The 22,600-nt window shown below is 59.0% G+C and overlaps 4 protein-coding genes across 4 annotated transcripts in view; 3 read left to right on the top strand and 1 right to left on the bottom strand.

Annotated features, from left to right (window-relative positions):
* Wdr62 (WD repeat domain 62) overlaps positions 1-8,340 on the top strand; it is a 40,961-nt gene extending 32,621 nt beyond the window's left edge. The window contains exons 21-32 of the mRNA XM_051162779.1: positions 964-1,016; positions 3,272-3,487; positions 4,468-4,544; positions 4,786-4,889; positions 5,199-5,318; positions 5,588-5,719; positions 5,883-5,997; positions 6,345-6,474; positions 6,555-6,612; positions 6,714-7,397; positions 7,824-7,981; positions 8,073-8,340. Coding sequence (XP_051018736.1) covers positions 964-1,016; positions 3,272-3,487; positions 4,468-4,544; positions 4,786-4,889; positions 5,199-5,318; positions 5,588-5,719; positions 5,883-5,997; positions 6,345-6,474; positions 6,555-6,612; positions 6,714-7,397; positions 7,824-7,981; positions 8,073-8,336 — 2,111 coding nt within the window. The 3' untranslated portion in view covers positions 8,337-8,340. The remainder of the gene's footprint in view (positions 1-963; positions 1,017-3,271; positions 3,488-4,467; positions 4,545-4,785; positions 4,890-5,198; positions 5,319-5,587; positions 5,720-5,882; positions 5,998-6,344; positions 6,475-6,554; positions 6,613-6,713; positions 7,398-7,823; positions 7,982-8,072) is intronic.
* Positions 8,341-13,359: 5,019 nt separating this feature from the next.
* On the top strand, positions 13,360-15,394 carry Ovol3 (ovo like zinc finger 3). Its single transcript, XM_051162813.1, is given in 4 exon segments — positions 13,360-13,512; positions 13,514-13,597; positions 14,287-14,488; positions 15,186-15,394. Coding segments are annotated over 4 exon segments (648 nt in total).
* Positions 15,395-15,638: 244 nt separating this feature from the next.
* On the bottom strand, positions 15,639-17,243 carry Polr2i (RNA polymerase II subunit I). The gene is made up of 6 exons (XM_051162760.1): positions 17,096-17,243; positions 16,955-17,009; positions 16,632-16,705; positions 16,459-16,533; positions 15,897-15,948; positions 15,639-15,741 (listed from the first exon to the last, which is right to left on the bottom strand). Exons 1-6 carry the CDS (start codon positions 17,152-17,154, stop codon positions 15,679-15,681), a joined length of 378 nt encoding a protein of 125 aa, XP_051018717.1. The 5' UTR covers positions 17,155-17,243; the 3' UTR covers positions 15,639-15,678.
* Positions 17,244-17,676: 433 nt separating this feature from the next.
* On the top strand, positions 17,677-22,185 carry Tbcb (tubulin folding cofactor B). The gene is made up of 6 exons (XM_051162747.1): positions 17,677-17,889; positions 18,546-18,689; positions 19,579-19,675; positions 20,848-21,039; positions 21,731-21,803; positions 22,040-22,185. The coding sequence occupies exons 1-6, from the start codon at positions 17,773-17,775 to the stop codon at positions 22,152-22,154; spliced, it is 738 nt and encodes a 245-aa protein (XP_051018704.1). The 5' UTR covers positions 17,677-17,772; the 3' UTR covers positions 22,155-22,185.
* Positions 22,186-22,600: the final 415 nt, after the last annotated feature.

Here is a 22,600-nt window from a genome sequence, read left to right as displayed (position 1 = left end):
GTCTGTATATACTCAAATAATTTAATGTAAGATTCAGAACCAAAATTACTACGTAACGATGACCTACAGAAGACCCAGTCTACCTATGGCACTAAGCAGGACCCACATCTGGATTTACATGCATTCTCAGCTGGAATAGCCCGCCCTGTCTGTGCTCAGATCTGACTCCTACAAATGGTAACGCCCCTATTTAAACACCGTCCCAGTATAGCTGTTCCCCGTGCAAGCAGGCACTTAGGTTTTTTCTAGTCATTTTGTTCTGTTTTTCAAGGTGTGTGTGTGTGTGTGTGTGTGTGTGTGTGTGTTTGTTCTGTAGACCAGGCCGGCCTCGAGCTCACAGAGATCCGCCTGCCTCTGCCTCCCGAGTGCTGAGAGTAAAGATGTGCGCCACCATGCCCGGCCTGACTTTTTTTTTTTTTTTTTTTAATTATCGTCATAATTAAGAGTATTTTTCCTGAACCGACACACTGGGTCCTGACATTAGCACATTTGTGGTTTTAAAGGGGAACCCCCTAGAGTGCTCCAAATTCAGTTGGATGTTGTAACCAAAATGGGGTGCTTGTCCCACCCCAGCCAAGCTGGGGATGGAGCTCTGGGCACAGGCCGCACCAACACTCTACAGCCGAGCCTCAGCAGGAGCCCTGCCCCGTGGCCTGGGTTTTGGTCTTTTGAAACAGGCTGTCACTTTGTAGCCTGGATTAGCCTGGAGCTCTTGCTTCTGCCGCAGCTTCCTGAATGCTGAGACTACACTCAGCACCCCTGCACCCCAACAGCTAGACTTGGTCAGTCTGATGAGTTAAACAGTGTGCCTCATTGCCTAACTCAGTTATGAAGTTTACAGCTAGTGGGGTGAGCTTCTTGGCCCTGTGGGTTCCTGTGCCGCTCTTTGGGGAACACCCAGCTGCGCGATCCGTCCACCTCTGGGGTTGCTTGACCTTGCCTCCTGTGTGTTTATGTCTGCAGGTCCTCAGTGCCTGCTGACCAACGGCAAGCTGCCACTCTGGGCTAAACGGCTGGTGAGTCTACTGGGAGAACGGGAGCCTTAGCGGGCAGCACAGGAGGAGCCCTCCCCTCCCTGTGCTCTCTCCCTTCAGGAAGTCCGTCTTCTTTCCATGTCTCCTCTCCTTGGCAAACCCCATCGTCCTTTCAGTCTGAGCTGAGGCAGCTCTTGGTTCACACAACCATCTGCCCCATGCCTGCCGCCGTTCTGGCTGTTGGAGGTGGGTCAGGGCCAAGATGGCCTCCTTCCAGGCCTGCTCACCTGTGACGGGCAGGGGAGAGGAGCGGCAGTGAGCAGTAACCCGTGTCACACAGGAGCTGACGTGTGCTCGGGAGCCAGGGCCACCGGGAAGGGACATGAAGACTACCCCGGATATCAGTTCAGTGCCAGGTAGCATCTGGGTTAGTCTCTTGGAGCCTGAGAATGTAGTGACAGGAAATAGGCCAAGGGACAGGCAGCTAGGAGGTCCAGAAGCGAGGCTGACGCTGAGGGCTGCACCCGGCGGGAGAAGGAAGTAGGTGGACTCGAGGGATTTCAAAGGTGGGGCCATGCAGTTGGATGCGAGGGAAGAAAAGATGCCGTGGTAGTGTTGAAGCAGAAGCAGAAGGAATGGTTGTGACGTGGCTGAGGGGGCACTAGGAGCTGGGAGCAGACGCTGACCTCTGGCTGGAGCTGCTCGTCCAGGCTCACAGTCCCAGCTGCCCAGGAGGCTGAGGCCGGAAGAGCACAGGGTCAAGGCCTGAGTGCGCGGCGGAGCGAGTGAGGAAAAGACCATCTGGGGCAACTTAGTAAAACCTAGACCCAAAGTACGACAGGTCGGGTGAGCACAGCCAGCACTCGGGAGGTGGCAGGGGGACGGGCTGTGTGAGACTCCTGTTGGTGCTGGTTAGCACGCAGGGAGCACTAGGCTTGCTCCTCAGCACAGAAGCCAGGTGTGGTGATGCACATCTGTAGTGCCAGCGCCTGAGGTAAAGACAGGATTCGGCCATCCTCTGCTACATAGCAAGTTCCAGGCCAGCCAGGGATACGTGAGAGCATGAGGCCCTGTCTCAAAAACAAAATAGTAAGTGACAAGCACCAAGAAAGCCGTAAGGTTGGCGTTAGAACTCAGTGGGCCTTAGATGTAATCCTCAGTACTACAGAAAGCAAAACAGAAGGCTCATGAGTTTACTTCAGCGCCAAAGCCGTAGCTAAGGTCCAGGCCCGAGGGGCAGCCACGGCCCTGCTCGCCCAGGCCCCAGCTTCTTGTCACGTTACGGTTACAGTGATAAGCAGCAGACTTCCCACATGCTAACTCCATTCTAAGCCCTCTGTGGTCGCTCACTGACTCGTCTCTCATATGGAAATAATTAGCTACTATATTCTATTGTTGGGTTGTTTCATATTTAAATTTCCTGGAAAAGTTATATTTTACATTGTAAAACATAATAAAATTATTGAGTATTAAAAAATAAAATCAGCCAGGCAATGGTGGTGCTCACCTTTAATCCTAGCACTTAGGAGGCAGAAGCAGGTGGATCTCTGAGTTCAGGATCAGCCTGATGTTCAAAAGGAGTTCCGGGACAGCCAGGGCTACACAGAGAGACCTGTCTTGGGGGTTGGTGGGGGAAGAGATGGCAAACAAACAAACAAAAAAGCCCACTTCACTGAAGTAGGGGCTTTTCCTATCCCTATTTCATAGGCAAGAAATTTGGGGCCCAGAGAAGTGAAGTGCCCAGCCAGCTGTCTCACAGCTGGACGTTAGAAACTGCACTTAACAGCAGCCACACGGCACCCCTCTCCAGCAATAGCTCTGGTAGGAGGCCCAGTTGTGGGGTAGGAATGGCGCAGTGTTCGGCGTGTTTTGAGTGGCAGAGCTAACGATTTGTTAGTGGAATACAAGTGAAGTGGACGGGGCGGGAGGGGAATGCCGCTGCTGCTGTCGGGGGCTAAGGAACTGCAAAGAGTTATTGCGGCTTCAGGGAGCAGGGAAAGAGTCCCTGACATAGTCACTCTGAGACACCAAAGTGTGTAAGAGGTTCTGAGCTTCCTGGTGGCCTACACCTGCCATGGCAGCTCTTGAGAGCTGGGTCAGAGAGACTGGCAGGTAAGGCCTCATCTGAGAGAAAGGAGGGGGAGAGAAAGAGAAGAGTGAGGGAGGAAGACAGACTGGTTCAGGGTGGGTGTGCCCCGTTTCTCACAGGGGCATAAAGCCAGAAGAGGGCAGAAGCTGTTGGTCTTGTTGGACGCAGTGAAGGCATGGCTGCTGCCTGACTGTCTCCCCTTCTCAAGCTAGGGGACGACGTGGCCGACAGCCCCGCTTTCCATGCCACGCGCAGCTACCGGCCGCACGGCCGCTGGGCAGAGCGGGCTGAGCAGGAGCCCCTCAAGACCATCCTGGATGCCCGAGCGCTGGACTCCTCCTTCACACCCAGGAAGCCAGAGACTCCAGATGACTCTGCCCTGGACGCAGAGGAGCCGCAGAGCCTGGCGGGCCTGCTGAGTGAGGTACAGCCTGGCCCAGAACCAACCGGCTTTTCTTCTCAGTGGGGAGTGAGGTCTCTAGTGGGTAGAGCCTGGTTGAGCCCCTCCCTGCCTCTGCGACCTGGGTTAAGAGGCTTGCCTCTGTCTTGGTTGCTTCTTTGTCTTTAGGATTGATTTATTTGCTATATATACAGTGTTTTGCCTGCATGTGTGCTTGCACACCAGAAGAGGGCGCCAGATCTCACTATAGATGGTTGTGAACCACCATGTGGTTGCCGGGAATTGAACTCAGGACCTCTGGGAGAGCAGACAGTGCTCTTAACCTCTGAGCCATCTCTCTAGCCCTCTGTCTTAGCTTTTTACGACCAAAAATGGTCATATTGTGCTCCCTGCCCCAGAGGGCTCAGCTCTCGCTCCTGTTTTCTGGCAGCCAGTGTCCTGCTGTAACATGCGCTTTTCCTACTTACTGTGTTACAGTGTTCACACGCTAAAGGACACGCGGCTCAGGGAGGCGGCTTGGGGAGCTACCTGCGCGACTCAGAGGTACTTGCCACCTTCCTCACACACAGCGTTTTGTACCTCCTGGAACGTCTCAGGTGACCCCCACCCACCCGACCTGAGGGAGCCTGTGCTCTCACCTCTCCGTGAACTGGTTCGCCTGTTTTTGTTGGTGGTGGCATTTTAAGCCAGGCTGGGCTGGAACGCAGACCATCCACCTCTGCCTCCAGAGAGCTGGGTGCAATGTGTGCGCCACCCTGCCCGCCCGCCATGCCTGCCCAGCCAGGGCTTTGCGTATTCCTGACTGTCCTGTAAGCAGACTGCGAAGTCTGGTGGGGTGGTGCGCGTCCCACTGCCCTGGCTGCCAGGGGCTGCGGATCATGCTGTCGTTGCTGTTAGCATTCAAGGGCCTGGTGAGCCTGGCCCCTCAGAATGGCTGCTTCTCACTTCAGCCAGAGAGTCCCCAGGAGAACAGCCGAGGGCATCCCTCCTTCCTGCCTCTAGAGAGGGAATCCACTGAAACAAGAGAAGGGAGCAGAGGACGCTCCCCGGAGGCAGAAGTGCCCGTCGCAGGGAGGCACAGGTGAATGTCCTATCCCCCGAGGGGAGCCATTGTGATAGGCACAACCTGCAAAAATCGCTCTTCTCCCAGTGGCCTGTGGGAGTGGGCATGGGTGAGTGGAGGCCAGGCCGACTGCACTGCAGCCTCCGTTGCCTTGGTCCCGGGTTGGCGGCGGCAGCAGAGGCTGAGGTGTGCTCCAGCAGCAGGTGTGGGCGGCAGGTTCTGGGCGAGGGCAGGTGTTAACCCCCTGACGGTGCAGCAGCAAGCACTACGAGGAAGAGGCAGAGGCGGGACCCGAAGACCAGCAAGGCGACTCGTATCTCAGGGTGTCCTCCGCCAGTTCAAAGGAGCAGAGCCCACCTGAGGGTGAGTGTGGGCCAAGCAGGCACCCTGTGGTCCGTGATGGCCCCTTCTGGGCGCTGGTTTAGTGGCCTTGACCCAGTCCTCCAACAATGCCACTGAAGACATGTTTTCTGCCATTGCTTAAGGGCGCTGAGCCACTAACTGAGCACCCAGCTCTGCCGCTGCTCGGTGTGGACCTTTGCTGGTCCATAAAAGTGTGGGGCAGTGTGTATCACCCCCATCCTCCAGGTGGGGGAACAAAGACCACAGCAGCTGAGCGGTGCACCCTGTCTCCCCTAGGACAGGCTCCTGACCCCTACTCTACTCCTTCAGACTCTGGGGAGTCAGAGGCTGAATTGGAGTGCAGCTTTGCCGGTGCCGGGTTCTCCTCTCCACTGACTGACGCCAGTCCTCGCCTCCCCGTGACGGTGCCCTGTGAGCCAGGTGAGCCAGGTGGGCTGCCGTGAGCCCTGGCCTCGGCATCCTCGGGGGAAGCCCGGATAGGTGGGCTGCCGTGAGCCCTGGCCTCGGCATCCTCGGGGGAAGCCCGGATAGGTGGGCTGCCGTGAGCCCCCGGCCTCGGCGTCCTCAGGGGGAGCCCTGCATGTCCTCCTTAGGCTGGGGGTAGCCAGGTGTGTGGCAGGAGATTTTTCCACTGTCAGGTGGTGTCTGCCATGACTCACAGTGCTGACAACTCCACTCTCTGCCCGCCTCCCATGCAGAGCTCCCGAGCACAGAAGAGCTGTCCCAGCCTGAAGTGGCAGGGCTGGCCAGTGGCTCCCTACCCCAGACCCCTGAGCAGGAGAAGTTCCTCCGCCACCATTTTGAGACCCTCACAGATGCCCCTACTGAAGGTAGGACCTGACCTTCACCTAGATTGTGTGTGTGTGTGTGTGCGTGTGTGTGTGTCCAGTGCCAGGCACAGTGTGGATGGGCAGCCAGATGCCCCGTCTCTCGCTTCACACCTGGGGCATCTGGGATCTTGGCAGGCCTGACGGCCCTTGGGTGTCTTTCCAGAGGTCTTTGACGGATCCCTGGGAGACATAAAGATCTCAGAAGCTGATGACTATTTCTTCAGTCCCCGGCTAAGCATCTCCACGCAGTTCCTCTCCCGCCTCCAGAAGCCCTCCAGGTAGAAGCCAGGCCCCTCACCCCCCCTCCAGGTAGAAGCCAGGCCCCTCACCCCCCCTCCAGGTAGAAGCCAGGCCCTCACCCCCCTATAGGTAGAAGCCAGGCCCCCCCCCCCCCCCCCAGGTAGAAGCCAGGCCCTCACCCCCCTCCCCCCAGGTAGAAGCCAGGCCCTCACCCCCTCCCCCCAGGTAGAAGCCAGGCGCTCACCCCCTCCAGGTAGAAGCCAGGCCCTCACCCCCCTCCAGGTAGAAGCCAGGTCCCGCACTCCCCTCCCTCTTGCCCCATCCCCTTGGCTACCCCAGGGCGAGGCTGCGTGAGCATGTCTGTCTCACCTGGCTTCCTCCCCAGGGTCCCTCCCCGGCTGCCCCTGCACCTTATGAAGTCTCCAGAGGTCAAGCCTACAGGCCAAGGGGGCAGCCGGCCCAGGGCAGGGCCCCGGAGAGCAGGTACTGGCTACATGTCCTCAGATGGGACCAAAGTGAGTATTGTGGGGTCGCTCTGAGGACACAGGGCAGCCAGCCTGGAGGCCTTGTCCTTACCACAGATCGGTGCTTGCAGGTCCTCTCTGGGCAGAAGGCTGAGGATGTTCCAGAGGCCTTGGGTCTACCAAGTAAGTGTCCTCAACCCCAGAGGAACAGCCCTAGGTGTCCAGCTGAGCCAGGGAGGTTCCCTTGAGACCTGGAAGCCCTTCTAGGGTGGGGCTCTGCGGTGTGCAAGTGAACCCTTCCCTCACAGGCCTGGCGGCCCGTGTCTCTTCCTCCGTGCCACCCACAGACCGGAAGTCTCCAGCATCCACATGTGTAGCCACTGCAGGCCTGGACCAGAGCGTCTGCACCCCGACTACGTGTTCTTACATGGAAACCACGACCAGCTCACATGCCAGGATACCACGCAGCATCTTCCTTGGGGACAGTGAGGATCCTGTGACAGATGAGCTCTCCAGGGCACTTCATAAGCCCTTGTCCTTGGGAGAGCTGGCTTCCCCAGGCCAGCAACTCCAGGCCTTCCCCACCACAGGGACACACCCTTCCAGTATCGAAGGACAAGAGCCTGCCCTGCCTTCCTGGGGCAACCACGAGGCCCGGGCCAACCTGAGACTGACCTTATCAAGTGTCTGTGACCAGCTCCTCACTCCACCCCCACTGGAGCCACCCATGGCACGAGTGTGGTCCCAGGAGCCTGTGGATGTGCAGCCTGGTGTGTCGGTCACGGCAGCCAGCTGCCCAGCACCAAGCCCTGTAGATGTGAGCACCCTGAGACTCCACCGCTCTGTGTTTCTCCCAAAGGCCTCGGCCTCTGGGCCCCTGACCCCTCCTGCCCACCCCAGCGACCTCCAGCTTGTAGAGAGCAGGTCTAGGAGGATGCCTGGGAGCAACGCTGCCCCGCGGGAACCCACCCCTGGTGAGTGTACGCTCGGGTGTGGCGGGAGCCCTAGCCCAGCCGCCAAGAGGGACACTCAGCCTGGTCACAAGGACTGAGCTGCTCACCCAGTCACATAGTTGTTGGGCTTAGTGCTAGGCCCTGGGCACATGAGACGCCGCAGTGGCAAACAAGACGCCAGGGAGTTGACTCCTCACGAGGGAGATGGCCAGACACAAAGCCACCTGTCCAGTGTCTCACAGGATGACACAAGTTACAATAAGGGAAGGGTCAGCAGTGCAGCTTCAGGGTTAAGACGTAACCAAAGGCTAGAAGGAGAAGGCTGTGGCCCCCAGAGCCCTGTGGGGGGTGGGGGGAGCCTCGAGGACTGGAGTGAATGGTCCAGGCCGACACATACTGGCCTCTCTCAGGCCGTCCAGAAAGTCAAAGGCTCCTCTCTCCCTTCAGATGTGGCACGTGTGCTCCTGGGCAGCCCGGTACACGCTGGGGAGCCCGGGCGACCAGCAGAGGCCCTGCCCCCAGCGCTCCCTGAGCTGGGCAGTGTGGGATCAGTGGTGCACAGGCTGCGGACTGCCTTCCAAGAAGCCCTTGACCTTTACCGCATGGTAAGCTAAGGAGTCTGGGGCAGGGCGGGAGGAGGCCAGGGCTCCCTGCCACTACCGGGGTGTCCCCTGACAAGCTCGCCATCCCTTACAGCTAGCCTCCAGCAGCCAGCCAGGTGGCGAGCCACAGCAGGCACAGGCTGAGCTGGCCTCCACCTTCCACTGGATCCGCAGCCAGCTGGAAGCCAGCAACTGCATGGCTGCGGCTAACTCGGCCCCACCCCAGACACTGCCTAGCCCGGATCCTCGGTCCCCACCTACACTTTGTCCCCTGGCCAGCCCAAACCTGCAGGCCCTGCTGGAACACTACTCAGAACTGCTGGTGCAGGCTGTGAGGAGGAAGGCGAGAGGGGACTAGAGCACAGCCCCTCTCCCAAAGCCCTGCTGCTCTGGAGACAGATTTGTAAACAAATAAACTGACAGTTGTTTACCACTTGTCCTGTCTGCAAGGCACCTGGCTGCACAGAGGATGGCGGCCCCTGCGGGGATGGACCAGTCTGGAGACTCGGCTTAGCTCCAGGTCCTGCTCTGTGGCCTCCTGACAGGGAACAAGCATAGCCTGGCTGCCCGTGTGGCCCGTCGCTAGCCGACTGAGCTGTGCAGGGTCCTGTGTGCTCTGTGCTTGTTGGAGCGCAGCTGGACTCCAGAGGGAGCTAGCCTTGACCCTGTGAGTGCTTACAAACCCACGAGTGCCTGTGCTCACCGGGCTGACTGTCCCCAGTACATACACTATTGGCTGGCAGCAGATCCTGCAGGGTCCAGGTTGTTGTCACTGGTGGAACAGGACTTGGGAGACAGACATCACCGAAGAACTGGCAACGACCCAAGCCACCCAATAGCTGGGCCTGGGATGCCTTCGCCAGGAGGAGGACTTACGTCAGCTCATTCCATGAGCCACCAGCTCCCTCAGGAGTAGGCATGCAGACACAGTGTGTTCCTATGGCGGCCAGTCAGTCTCATGACCACACACACACACTGTCCCAAGTTGTGTCTCCTAAAGCACAGGCCGGCATGCCCAGCCTCACCCCATCCACTCTTAGGAAAGAAGGTACCCGTGTGGGCAGTCACAGAAGCTCAGGTTCAGATGGTAACAGCTGCCAGTGGTGGCGCACGCCTTAAATCCCAGTGCTCCGGAGGCAGAGGCAGGAGGATCACTGTGGGTTGGAGGCCAGCCTGGTCTACAGAATAGCCAGGGCTACAAAAAAGAAGCCTGTCTCCCAAAACAAAGCCAAATCCTCCCTTATGAGACCTGAAGATCTTCCTGCACAACAGCTTGACTCTCTTAGCATGGAGAGGACGTGGGGTACCTGAGACGAAAATAGCTCTCCCCCATCCTGTGTCAGCCCGTCCTTTGCCACCATGCCTTTCTGTGCCTCGTCGCCACGCTTGGCTCCCCCGATGGCAGACTTTGTTGTACTGAGACGCCAACCTGCAGCCAGGCCACCGTCAGGCTGGTATAAAGTCCAGTCAGTGAGAGCCACTTCAGCCCGTTGCTCAGCGATCAGCTGCAGCGCAGAGCCTGCCCGGCCCTGACTGGTTAAGCTTGGCTGCCCTCACCCTGAGCGTGTGCTCTGTGCAGCTCAACACATCATAACAGGGTGACATCTCACATTTGCCAAACAGGGAAGCTGGGTGTGGGTGGGACACCTGTGTTCTGCTTCTGAGCACTCGGGAGGCAGAGGCAGGCGGAGCTCTTTTGAGTTCAAGGCCAACCTCATCTACAGGAGAGTCAAGGCTACACAGAGAAACCTTGTCTAGAGAAAAAGAGAAAGAAGAAAGAAAAAAAAAGAAAGCCGGGCTGGAGAGACAGCTCAGAGGTTAAGAGCACCGGCTGCTCTTCCAGAGGTCCTGAGTTCAATTCCCAGCAACCACATGGTGGCTCACAGCCATCTATAGTGAGATCTGGCGCCCTCTTCTGGCCTGCAGGTGCACATGCAGGCAGAGCATTGAGTACATAATTTTTTTGGTTTTTGTTTGTTTGTTTGTTTTTGTTTTTGTTTTTCGAGACAAGGTTTCTCTGTGTAGCCCTGGCTGTCCTGGACTCACTTTGTAGACCAGGCTGGCCTCGAACTCACAGCGATCCACCTGCCTCTGCCTCCCGAGTGCTGGGATTAAAGGTGTGCGCCACCACCGCCCGGCTCATAATAATACATCTTTAAAAACAAAACAAAAAAAGCTGAAGAGTTGCCTTCACAGTTAAGAGCACAAACTACTCTTCCAAAAGACCCAAGTTTTGTTCTCAACGCCCACATTGTGCAGTGCAGAACCACCCGTAACTCCAGCTCCCTGGCCTCCCATGCCTCTGGCCTCCGCAGGCACCTGCACCATGAACACATGCATGCACAGAATTCATCTTCAAAGGCTCCTTGAGGGGTGACTTTGACTCAGGTCCTACTTAGATAAGGTGTCAGAGTCCAGCACGCATGAGGAGCAAGCTTTTTCCCTTGTCCCCCACCTCGTTAGTCACAGCAAGAAAGCATTGAGAGAACAGGTTTGTTTAGGCTTGTGGCTTCCAGCCGCGCTGCCCTGGGCCTCAGGCAGAGCAGGGCTTCGTGGTGCCAGACGCAGTGGTAGGGATGGTGGCTCACCTGGTAATGAAGTCTAGGTACAAGGAATGCTTTTTTAAATGCACATTGGTATGAGAGTATCAGATCCCTTGGGATGGAGTTACAAGACAGTTGTGAGCTGCCATGTGGATACTGGAATTGAACCTGAGTCCTTTGGAAGAGTAGTTAGTGCTCCCAACAACTGAGCCATCTCTCTAGGACCCACCTCCCCTTAGGTACATTCAGCACCCCATTTCCACCGGCTGGGCCTCACCTTGCAGTGTGTACTGTCTCAGGGACGCCATCAGATTATGAATCCATCAATGGATCAACCCATTGGTGAGCCTGGAACTCTCATGAGCTAATCAGCTCTCAACTGGATTCGCCAGCCAGTGAGACCAACTCCTTAGCACATACGCCTTGCGAAGAGACACTTCACACTCAAACCATAACACAGGAAATGCAAAGAAATCCTTCCCAGGATGAGGGTGTAAACAGGGTGCTGGCCTAGCGCACACCAGCCCTAGCACCACGTAGGATGGCTTTGCTAGTGCATGCTTGCAACCCCAGCACTTGAGAGGTAGAGGCAGGAGGATCACAAGTTCAAGACCATCTTTGGCTACATAGCAAGTAGAAGCCAGCTTGAGATACATAAGGCCCTCTTCCATTTTAAAAGGAGTTGGGGGGGGGGGGGGTGAGATAGCTCAGAGGGTAGAGGCATTAGCCACACAAACCTGGTAACCTGAGTTCAGCCCCTTGAACCCTCACATCTTAGGGTTTCTATTGATGTGATTTTTAAAAAACAAAACCTAAACTGGGCATGGTGGTGCACGCCTTTAATCCCAGCACTCGGGAAGCAGAGGCAGGCGGATCTCTGTGAGTTCCAGGCCAGCCTGGTCTACAAAGCAAGTCCAGGACAGCCAGGGCTACACAGAGAGACCCTGTCCCGAAAAACCAAACAAACATCTAACCAAACAACTACCATGACCACTTGGGTTCCTTTACTTCCCCATCACAGTCCGCCGGCCAACAGAATCAGGGCAGGAAGGAGGAGACTGGGGCTGATGCAGAGGCCACAGAGAGTGCTGCTCACCGGCTGGCTTTTGTCTGCTTTTCTGTTTTGAGACAGGGTCTCTCTGTGTAGCCCTGGCTGTCCTAGACTCACTTTGTAGACCAGGCTGGTCTCGAACTCACAGCAATCCGCCGGCCTCTGCCTCCCGACTGCTGAGGTTAAAGGCGTTCTCTGGTTTATCTAAGAATCGGGGGTGAGGGGTGGGGTTAGCCTGGCTTTGGCCTGCTTTGTTATAGAACCCAGGGACACCAACCCAGGGGTAGCACCACCCAGGGGTCTGGGCCCTTCCACATTAACCAAGAGATTTCACCAGAGGCTTGCCCACTGACCGATCCGGTGAGTTCCCTCTTCCCAACGACTCTGGCTTGCACCAACTTGATATATAAAACCAGCCAGCACACCAATCTGTCCTCATGTGCCATTACCTATGGCCCCACCTCATAATTAAAAAAAAAAAAAAGGAAATGTCCCTTTTCTTGCCAGGAGACCCCCGTAATGGCTATAACCTTTGCCTGGGATCAGGGATTTCCTTTCATCCCGGCTACTGAAGGTCAGCTTGGGCTACGTGAGGTGCTCTAGTGAAAGCCAGGGAGTGCGGGAGATGGCTCCAGCGGTAAAGGCACTAGGTGTGCAAGCCCGATGACAAACCCTGCCCACTCCAGCCTCTATACCGGATTAGAACCTTCTTTTGGTTCCAAGAGTTCCCCTCTCTCTGTTTCCAGCTTGGGTCACTCCATTCTTCATGGCTGACCACTCTGGGTGTCCCTGCTGTCTCCCTCTTGGCCCTGTGTGCTCATTTTCAGTGCTGAACTAAGTAAACTCTGCCTAGAAGTATGGAACTAAGATTGTCGGTGGTGGTGCACACCTTTAATCCCAGCACTCGGGAGGCAGAGGCAGGCAGGTCACTGAGTTCGAGGCCAGCCTGGTCTACAAAGCAAGGCCAGGACAGCCAAGGCTACACAGAGAGACCCTGTCTCAAACCAGACCCCCCCCCCCCGATTAAAAAAATATGGAACTAAGTTTGTAGATTCTTAGATAAACCAGAGAAGGGAGCTAGGGATAGTGTTCACAATTCAGAGCTCCTAGCTCAGACATCAGAAAAGGACTGATCTAGAACAGCCTACAGAATGCAGCTCCTAAGATCCTGGCAACACTAGAGATGGGAGGAGTCCCGAGCACTCCCTAGGAACTGGACAGCTGACAAGCCATCGTTGTAATGCCCTAAGCCATGGCATCTTTGGAAATCCAATGACCAGAGCAATGGAGCCTCCTGCCTGAGGGAGCACAGCTCAGATCTTCACTTTTACCTTTCCCCTGTCACCCTACACCAGTGCCTGTCCCCACCCGCATCCTCAGACAGCTGCTGTGATTTGAATAACCAGGCAGGCTGATGGATGTCTGGGGGCACTGATTTGCCTGGTAAACAGTCCCTGGAGTCCTTGGACCCACCAGGACTAGAGCCATACGCCTGTCTTCTCCCCATCCCCAGAGCAGCCGAGGCTTGTCTCTCACTCAGGGGTCCCCAGGGGGTCCTCTAATGTCCCCTGCCCTGGAGACCACAGAGTTCCTTGGGATCCGCCGTAGGGAAGAAGCCACCATGGCAGAAGTAACTAGAACCAGCTAAGGCTGTTCGCTCTCCAGGCTTGTCCCAAAATTTGCATGAAGTGAATAAGGCTTCCAAGGCTCTCTTAACCTCACCTAGTTCTGGGGCTGAAGTCTGACAGGCGGCCCTGTGAGGAGCCATCTCACTACCCTCAAAAGAAATGCCCCGGGTCTTCCTTGTGAGGAGTCGGCGTCCACAGCCACCGGACTGGAGCCATCTGCCAGACCAGCTCCGGGGAGATGCCTATGTCCCAGGTAGGCACCTCACTGGGCCTGGAGGCAAAGGGCCAGGGAGACACAACGCATCACCCAGACTTCTGGCTTCTCTTCCCAGACTGCAGCAGCCTGGCAGAGCCACCGGCGCACACACCATCTGGTCTGAGAGACACTTGGGCAGGGGTGAGTCTGCAGCAAGGCAGCCGAGACCAAGAAGCTGGCTGCTCCTTACTTAGGGTCCTCTGTGTGCGCTTTCCAGCTCTTCGCTCAGCATGCCACTCTCTTCCCAGCACCCCACTCAGTCCAGTCTCAGTTAAGACCCATATTCCTAGGGTAGGTGGGCAGTTGTAAGGGCCCCGCTCCAGGGACCTGGTGCCCAGCGGCTACAAACAAGATTCCAAAACCTAGAAGGTGATTTATGGCGGAACACTGAATAAGGTAACAGATGCGGGTGGGGCTCCCAGGAGCAGGTGACCTGCACTGGCTTTGGAGGCAGGACAGTACTAGTCAGATAGAGTGCATGTGAGGCCATTTAGTGTGTGGCAGGCACTGACCAAGGTGCTGAGTGTTCAGCAGGAGGAAGAGAAGTCCACTGCTGTGGGGAATTTCTTCCTGGTGAGAGCAGAGGCACAGACAGGGAAACTGGGAAAGCTCAGATTAGCAAAGTGTGTTCCTCACTATGGAGGGATACGGAGGTCAGAGTAGTGTGAAGGTTAGGGAAGGTCTTGGAGAGAGGGCAGCACCTGTCCCCACTACTCAGGGACCCTCTTCTAGTCGTCCTTAGCTCTCGGCACACCACAAATTGCTTGCAGAATAAACAAAGACTGGGCGGCATCCAGATGGCCACGTTAACTCCTGCACCCTTTTGGCAGTCTTCACAGCAAACACTGACCTCTGCCCCCAAGGGCCCAGGGACACTTGGCTGCCCACTCTGCCCCAAGGCCTTCCCACTGCAGCGCATGCTGACCCGGCACCTCAAATGCCACAGCCCAGCACGGCGCCACGTGTGCCACTGCTGTGGTAAGGGCTTCCATGATGCCTTCGATCTCAAGCGCCACATGAGGACTCACACTGGTGAGCGAGCGACAGCAGGGACACCAGACAGAGATGATGACGATGATGGAGTGAAACAGAGGGAGATGCCTGGGGTGTGGGGCTCCCAGGGGATGGGACACGGGTAAGGGGTGACCCGAGACTCGGTGTACCTCACAGGAGGAGGGTCTAAGACGGCACCAGGGAAGGGGCCTGGTAGAGGGTAGAGGTGGGTGCTGGCTACAGAATTCAGGGGCCAGCAAGATTTCTCAGTGGGTAAAGGAGGCAACTGCTGGCAACCTAAGTGCAGTCCCCAGGACCCAGGTCATGTAAGGAAAGAACGGTCTCCTGCAAATTGTCCTCTGACCTCCACACTTGTACCACGGCATCTGTGCATACAAACACACACGCCCCAAAACATAATTTAAAAATTAGGCCAGGCTTGGTGGTAATCACCTTTAACCCCGGCAGAGGCAAGTAGATCTCTGCGTTCCAGGCCAGCTAAGGCTACACAGTGAGGCCTTGTCTCGAAAATACATCAATTAAGATCTCAGGCTCCATGTTGCTAAGGCTTCCTCCTCCTCCCTTGGGAGGCGCTTCCCAGGTGAGGGATGGAGGAGACTCTGGTCTGGCTCAGGTTGCCTAGCAGGCGGCTGGTGGGCCATGAGCAAAGCATGTGCCCAGCCTGGAACAGGAACAGGACACGCGAGGCCACTGCCTTCTCCACTCATCTTTACAGGGATCCGGCCATTCCGCTGTGGAGCCTGTGGGAAAGCTTTCACACAGCGCTGCTCCCTTGAAGCTCATCTTGCCAAGGTGCACGGGCAGCCGGCCAGCTACGCTTACCGGGAGCGCAGGGAGAAGCTGCACGTGTGTGAGGACTGTGGCTTCACCAGCTCCCGGCCTGACGCCTACGCGCAGCACCGCACACTACACCGCGCAGCCTGACGCACTGCACGCCTCTTTGGTTTTTTGGGTTTTTCTTTTCTTTTTTTTCTTTTTTGGTTTTTCGAGACAGGGTTTCTCCGTGCAGCCTTGACTGTCCTGGACTCGCTCTGTAGACCAGGCTGGCCTTGAACTCACACCCATCCTCCTGCCTCTGCCTCCCGAGTGCTGGGATTAAAGGCGTGCGCCACCGCCCGGCTACTGCATGCCTCTTATCCGTGAGACAAATAAACAAAGGAAACACTAGTATAGAAACTGGCATTTATTACAGGTGGGGGAAGGAGAGGTCACTCAGTCCAGCGGTGGCCGCAGTGGGGGGCAGTGCATACATAGTACAGGCGCATGGCGTCCTGGCAATTAATAACGTTCAGTCAGGACGGGTCTAGACACCCCCCCCTCCCATGCCAAACAAACAACCCAAGGGCCATGTCAACCTTCAACCTAAAACTGGCGTCCCCACCCCCTGGGGAAGCACCCAGCCACCCAGGAAGAGGTGGCCGCTCACCTCAGCGCGGGCACTGTGTGACTGGAAGAAAACTGCCTCCTTGTGGCCACACCTGGGGCGACGGTTCAGTTAGTGAGCATGTGGAGGACACCCCGGCCCCCACCCCGACCCCAGGTCAGCGCCCCCGACCCCCACCCCAGGACAGCGCCCCCGACCCCCACCCCAGGACAGCGCCCCCGACCCCCACCCCAGGACAGCGCCCCCGACCCCCATCCCAGGACAGCGCCCCCGACCCCCACCCCGACCCCAGGTCAGCGCCCCCGACCCCCACCCCGACCCCAGGACAGCGCCCCCGACCCCCACCCCGACCCCAGGACAGCGCCCCCGACCCCCACCCCCACCCCAGGACAGCGCCCCCGCGACCCCCACCCCGACCCCAGGACAGCGCCCCCGACCCCAACCCCAGGACAGCGCCCCCCGCGACCCCCACCCCAGGACAGCGCCCCCCGCGACCCCCACCCCAGGACAGCGCCCCCGACCCCCAACCCAGGACAGCGCCCCCGACCCCAACCCCAGGTCAGCGCCCCCGACCCCCACCCCAGGACAGCGCCCGCGCACTCACTTCTGACACGGGTGGTCCTCGGTCCGCGGCAACGTAGGGTCCTGGGACACGTCGGCGATGATCTGAGTCAGCTCGCTGAAGGGGTGGGGGACGTGAGTGAGCGAGTGCGGCCAGGACCGGGCGTCCCAAGGCGGTAATACCCCGCGCCCCGGAGCCGGGGTCCCGCCACTCACTCCACTTCGTGCGTGATTTTATTGACGTAGATGCAGCTGTTGTCGGCTTCCTGCTGGTAATCGCAATTCCGGCACTGCGGACCGGGAAGCGCGGCGGGAGAGGAGGGGAGGGAGGGAGGAGGGGGAGGGAGGGAGGAGGGGGAGGGAGGGAGGAGGGAGGAGGGGGAGGGAGAAGTCAACAACAGGACTGGACGGGGATCCCCGGAGGGGATCGACAAGATGGGACCACAGGGTGTGCGGGGGGTCGCCAAGAGGCGAAGGCGCGGGGGGCCGGCCGGCTGGGGACGCGGAGGGAAGGCGCGAACCCGCGGCCCAGCACTCACCGCGTAGAGCAGGATGCGGTTCTCCTTGTCCTCCTTGGGGTACAGCATGTTATTACTGCGGAGGGGGGGGGGGTGGGGTCAGAGGCCGGCCCCGGAGCCAAGCCTCACCGCCTTCCCACACCGTCTACACCGGGGCCTCACCATTCCTGGCAGAACCGAATACCCACGAAGCCTGGCTCGTAGGTCCCGTCCGGTTCCATGGCGACCGGGCTCGCCGAGCCTACTGCGCCTGCGCGGCCGCGCTACGGACCGCGGCAAGGGCCCTGCCGGGCGGCTGCGCCAAAACGGGGCGGTGCCAGCGCGCACGCGCGAGTCCCTTCCCTTTTGCCTCGGGAGCCTTGGATGCCACCCGCAGCCACTTCCGATTTTAGGGACGTCGCTTCCCAGTTCGCGGCGCTGGGACGAGGGCTGGGACCCGGGTGCGCAACGTCATCCGCTGCGCGCGAACGGAGGAGCGTTGCTCTCTTCCCGGCCCGCGGCCACTGCACATGCGTCGGGCTTCCACTGGACGGACCGGGATGAGTCCAGCCATTCTTCGCGGCCCCGGCCCCGCCCCGCCTGTTTTCCGTGCGGCTATTGGACGAAGAGGCACGGAAGGCCTCTCGGGATTGGCTGGAATTAGCGAGGATCCGCCCAGCCGTGCGGGGAGAAAAGACGTCAGCGATTGGCCGTCCGTGTCGGGTGCCGAGCCCTCATTGGTCAGTTCCAGGACCGGGGGCGGGACTGATCTCCCAGAAGGAGCGGCGGCCACTGCGGAGCCCGGTGTGCTGTGACGGCTGAGCGGGACCCGCGGGGGGCCAACTGCAGGGCGCGGCGAGATGGAGGTGGTGACGGGGGTCTCGGCGCCCACCGTGACGGTTTTCATCAGCAGCTCCCTCAACAGCTTCCGCTCGGAGAAGCGGTACAGTCGCGGCCTCACCATCGCGGAGTTCAAGGTGTGGCCGCGGGAGGGGGCGGGGCCCCGGAGGGGGCGGGGCAGAGGCGCGGGGAGGCGGGGCCTGGTGGCGGTGGGCGGGGCCTGAGGGGATTTTGCAGAGACAGGTCCCCAGAGAACAGAGTCACATAGAAGGGACCTGGGAAAATGAGATGCTCCAGACAGCCGAGGTGGCGGGTCCAGAAGAAAGTGGGCGAGGGGGCTGGAGAGATGGCTCAGAGGTTAGAAGCCCTGACTGCTCTTCCAAAGGTCATGAGTTCAAATCCCAGCAACCACATGTCGGCTCACAACCATCTATAGTGAGATTGGTACACATAATAAATAAATCTTTTAAAAAAAATTTTAAGAGCTGGGCGTGGTGGCGCACGCCTTTAATCCCAGCACTCGGGAGGCAGAGGCAGGCGGATCGCTGTGAGTTCGAGGCCAGCCTGGTCTACAAAGTGAGTCCAGGATGGCCAAGGCTACACAGAGAAACCCTGTCTCGAAAAACCAAAAAAAAAAAAAAAAAAAAAAAAAAAAAAAAAAAAATTTTAAATGGGCGAGGTGGGCCCAGGGTCTTTTGGAACAGCGGGGGGACATCATCCTACCTGTTGACGCAAGCCAGAAGATGACGCCTCCGACAGCCTTTCCCCTCACCCTGCTCCCTCTTTGCCGCAGTGCAAGCTGGAACTGGTGGTGGGCAGCCCCGCGTCGTGCATGGAACTGGAACTGTATGGCTCTGACGACAAGTTCTACGGCAAGCTGGATCAGGAGGACGCGCTGCTGGGCTCCTACCCTGTGGACGACGGCTGCCGCATCCATGTGAGGACACGGTACCCTGGCGCCGCGCTCCACATTTCATTCGCTTATTTTACTTAACTCCACAAATAACTGCTTAGCCTGGTGTGATAGCCAGTGTAGGCCCTATCCGCATAGAAACGTGGAACCCCACACACACACACACACACCTTCAGCCTCGTGAGAAGCAGACGTTCAGTAGACAGTGATGGATGGACCCGAGTTGTCTGGACCGTGTTAAGGGCAACCCAGGGGTTGGAGGTGAAACAGACGAGGCACCTGGCTGTACACCTGGGGAGGAGTCTCTGAAAGGCGTCCTGGGGAATGGACGTTTGAACTCATAATCTAGTGGACGTTACGCAGAGGGGAAAAGGGTACAGAATAAAAGAGTTGAGGAGCAATAAGGCTGGCCAAACTGGGAGCAGCGAGAACACGGAAGGCGCCTTTCTGCCCTCCATCCCTCCCCAGTTTCCATCCCGCTGTTGCTTAGGCAGCCAGGCTGAGCTCTGGCTCTAGTACTTTCTCTCTTTTTTATTTATTTATTTTTTGTTTAGGTTTATTTATTATTATTATGTATACAGTGCTCTGCCTGCATGTGCATCTACCAGCCAGAAGAGGGCGCCAGATCTCACTATAGATGGCTGTGAGCCACAATGTGGTTGCTTGGAATTGAACTCAGGACCTCTGGAAGAGCAGTCAGTGCTCTTAACCTCTGAGCCATCTCTCCAGCCCCTGGAATTTACTCTCTTAAGGGGGAGCTCTTGCTAGAATGTTGGCCTGGATCTGTTGACTCCTGAAATCTGAGCTCAGGATAGGAGAACGGGCTTCTGCTAAAGTCTCCAGCCTGTGCCAGTGTGTGCGGTCCTGCCGGCCTCCCCCGCCTCCCCGTCTGACCCTCCTCCTCTTTCCGCAGGTCATTGACCACAGCGGTGTCCGGCTTGGGGAATACGAGGACGTGTCCAGGGTGGAGAAATACGAGCTCTCACCAGAAGCTTATGAACGGAGGCAAAGTACACAATGCGTGGATGGGTTGGTGGGGACGTGGGGTCCAGACAGCTGGGGCCCTCACAGGCTAGGCTGAGGGGAAGGGGATGGAGAGTGGTAGAGGGCGAGGTGGGCTCGATGGTGCCCACAGACATTGAGAGAAGGGTCAGGGTAGGCGGAGGGCGCGTGGGGGGGAGGAGGACGGAGGGCGCGTGGGGGGGGGAGGACGGAGGGCGCGTGGGGGGGAGGAGGACGGAGGGCGCGTGGGGGGGAGGAGGACGGAGGGCGCGTGGGGGGGAGGACGGAGGGCGCGTGGGGGGGAGGAGGACGGAGGGCGCGTGGGGGGGGAGGACGGAGGGCGCGTGGGGGGGGAGGAGGACGGAGGGCGCGTGGGGGGGAGAGGACGGAGGGCGCGGTGGGGGGGAGGAGGACGGAGGGCGCGTGGGGGGGGAGGGCGCGTGGGGGGGAGAGGACGGAGGGTGCGTGGGGGGGGAGGACGGAGGGCGCGTGGGGGGAGAGGACGGAGGGCGCGTGGGGGGAGGACGGAGGGCGCGTGGGGGAGAGGACGGAGGGCGCGTGGGGGGGAGGACGGAGGGCGCGTGGGGGGGGAGAGGACGGAGGGCGCGTGGGGGGGGAGGACGGAGGGCGCGTGGGGGGGGAGGAGGACGGAGGGCGCGTGGGGGGGAGGAGGACGGAGGGCGCGTGGGGGATGGGGGTGCCTGTGGGGGGGAGAGGACGGAGGGCGCGTGGGGGGGAGGACGGAGGGCGCGTGGGGGGGAGGAGGACGGAGGGCGCGTGGGGGGGAGGAGGACGGAGGGCGCGTGGGGGGATGGGGGTGCCTGTGGGGGGGGAGAGGACGGAGGGCGCGTGTGGGGGAGAGGACGGAGGGCGCGTGGGGGGGGAGGACGGAGGGCGCGTGGGGGGGAGAGGACGGAGGGCGCGTGGGGGGGGAGGACGGAGGGCGCGTGGGGGGGAGGAGGACGGAGGGCGCGTGGGGGGGAGAGGACGGAGGGCGCGTGGGGGGATGGGGGTGCCTGTGGGGGGGAGAGGACGGAGGGCGCGTGGGGGGGGGAGGACGGAGGGCGCGTGGGGGGGAGAGGACGGAGGGCGCGTGGGGAGGAGGACGGGGGGGGCGCCTGGTGGGGGGGCTTCCCGGTGCTCTGAAGGTCGCTTTGACCCATCCCCACCCTGCCCGCAGACACAGTTCGGTCCTTCATGAAGCGCAGCAAGCTAGGCCCTTACAATGAAGAACTCCAGGCCCAGCAAGAGGCCAAGGCCGCCCAGCGCCTCAGCGAGGAGCAGGCCCAGGCCAGTGCCATCCCTGTGGGCAGCCGCTGTGAGGTGCGGGCACCTGGACAGTCCCTGCGCCGGGGCACCGTCATGTATGTGGGTACGTGTCTGTGTCACCGGGACTAGAACCTTGGCAGCACTCAAAGAAAGACGACTTTCGGCTCGCGGTGTTCAGCCCATAGCCATTTGAGGGGCGCATCATGGAGGAGGGGGCGGGGACAAGAGTGTGGGCGGGGCAAGGGATGGAGGGTAGAAACAAGAGTGTGGGCGGGGCAAGAGTGTGGGCGGGGCGAGGGGTGGAGGGGCGGGGACAAGAGCATGGGCGGGGCGAGGGATGGAGGGGTGGGGCAAGAGTGTGGGCGGGGCAAGAGATGGAGGGGCGGAGACAAGAGCATGGGCGGGGCAAGAGATGGGGCAGGGCAAGAGCATGGGCGGGGCGAGGGATGGAGGGGTGGGGCAAGAGTGTGGGCGGGGCAAGAGATGGAGGGGCGGAGACAAGAGCATGGGCGGGGCGAGGGATGGAGGGGGCGGGGACAAGACTCTCATAGACTATACCCAAGTCTTTGGGGGGCGCGGGGGCCCTGCCTAATTTAGCCTCCAGTGTATATGGTCCGGGTTTATCTGTGGCCACGCTGCAGTCTAGCCGCGCTGCCCTGCCTGAATGGAGCAGAAGCAGGAAGGAAATCCTGTGAGGAGGTGGAGCATGTGCAATGGAGCTAGAAGGGCTCGTCTGTCTCCACGAGCAGGAAGCGAGCTGGCTGCAGAGGTTCACTGAGATTTCTCCTGCACAGGGACCACGGATTTCAAGCCAGGCTATTGGGTCGGTGTGCAATATGATGAGCCGTTGGGGAAAAATGATGGCAGGTAAGGTGTTGGCGCTGAGGTGGATGCTTGTGCGTACGTGTGTGTGCGTGCATGCATGTGTGTGCGTGCTTGTGTCCATGCCGGCGTGTGCGTGTGTCTGTGTGTGTGCGTGCATGCGCGTGTGCCCGTGCCTGTGTGTGTGCGTGCCTGCGCAGGCGGGCGGGCGTGTGCGTGTGTGCAGCCCGCTCGTGCTGTGGGCTGGGCCCCCCTCACCATGGCCCCCCTCTTGCCCGCAGTGTGAACGGGAAACGCTACTTTGAATGTCAGGCCAAGTACGGCGCCTTTGTCAAGCCGTCAGCTGTCACCGTGGGAGACTTCCCAGAGGAAGACTACGGGCTGGACGAGATGTGACCCCACCCGTGACCGAGCTCCGCTGTGTGCCTGAGATGCGTGCATTAAACTGTTGGCGTGGCGTTTCTGTGCCCTGGTAAAGACTGTGGTCCTTGTGGTCTCAGCGCTGTTTTCTGTGTCAGCTGGGTGAGGACGGACCTTGGCTTTGTTACTCTTTGCTTACATCGTGTTTTGTTTTGTTTTGTTTTTTTCTGAGACAGGGTCTCTCTGTGTAGCCCTGGCTGTCCTGGACTCACTTTGTAGACCATGCTGGCCTCAAACTCACAGAGATCCTCCTGCCTCTGCCTCCCGAGTGCTGGGATTAAAGGCGTGTGCCACCACGCCCGGCTTGTTTGTTTGTTTTTCAAGATAGGGTTTCTCTGTGTAACCTTGGCTGTCCTGGGCTCCCCGTGTAGACCAGGCAATAATTCTTTAATTAATTAAATGTTCTGTTGCTGTAACAGCCC

The sequence above is a fragment of the Acomys russatus genome, chromosome 19 (assembly GCF_903995435.1).
Source record: "Acomys russatus chromosome 19, mAcoRus1.1, whole genome shotgun sequence".
Classification (NCBI taxonomy): Eukaryota; Metazoa; Chordata; class Mammalia; order Rodentia; family Muridae; genus Acomys; species Acomys russatus.
This window is presented reverse-complemented; position numbering and strand designations above follow the sequence as displayed.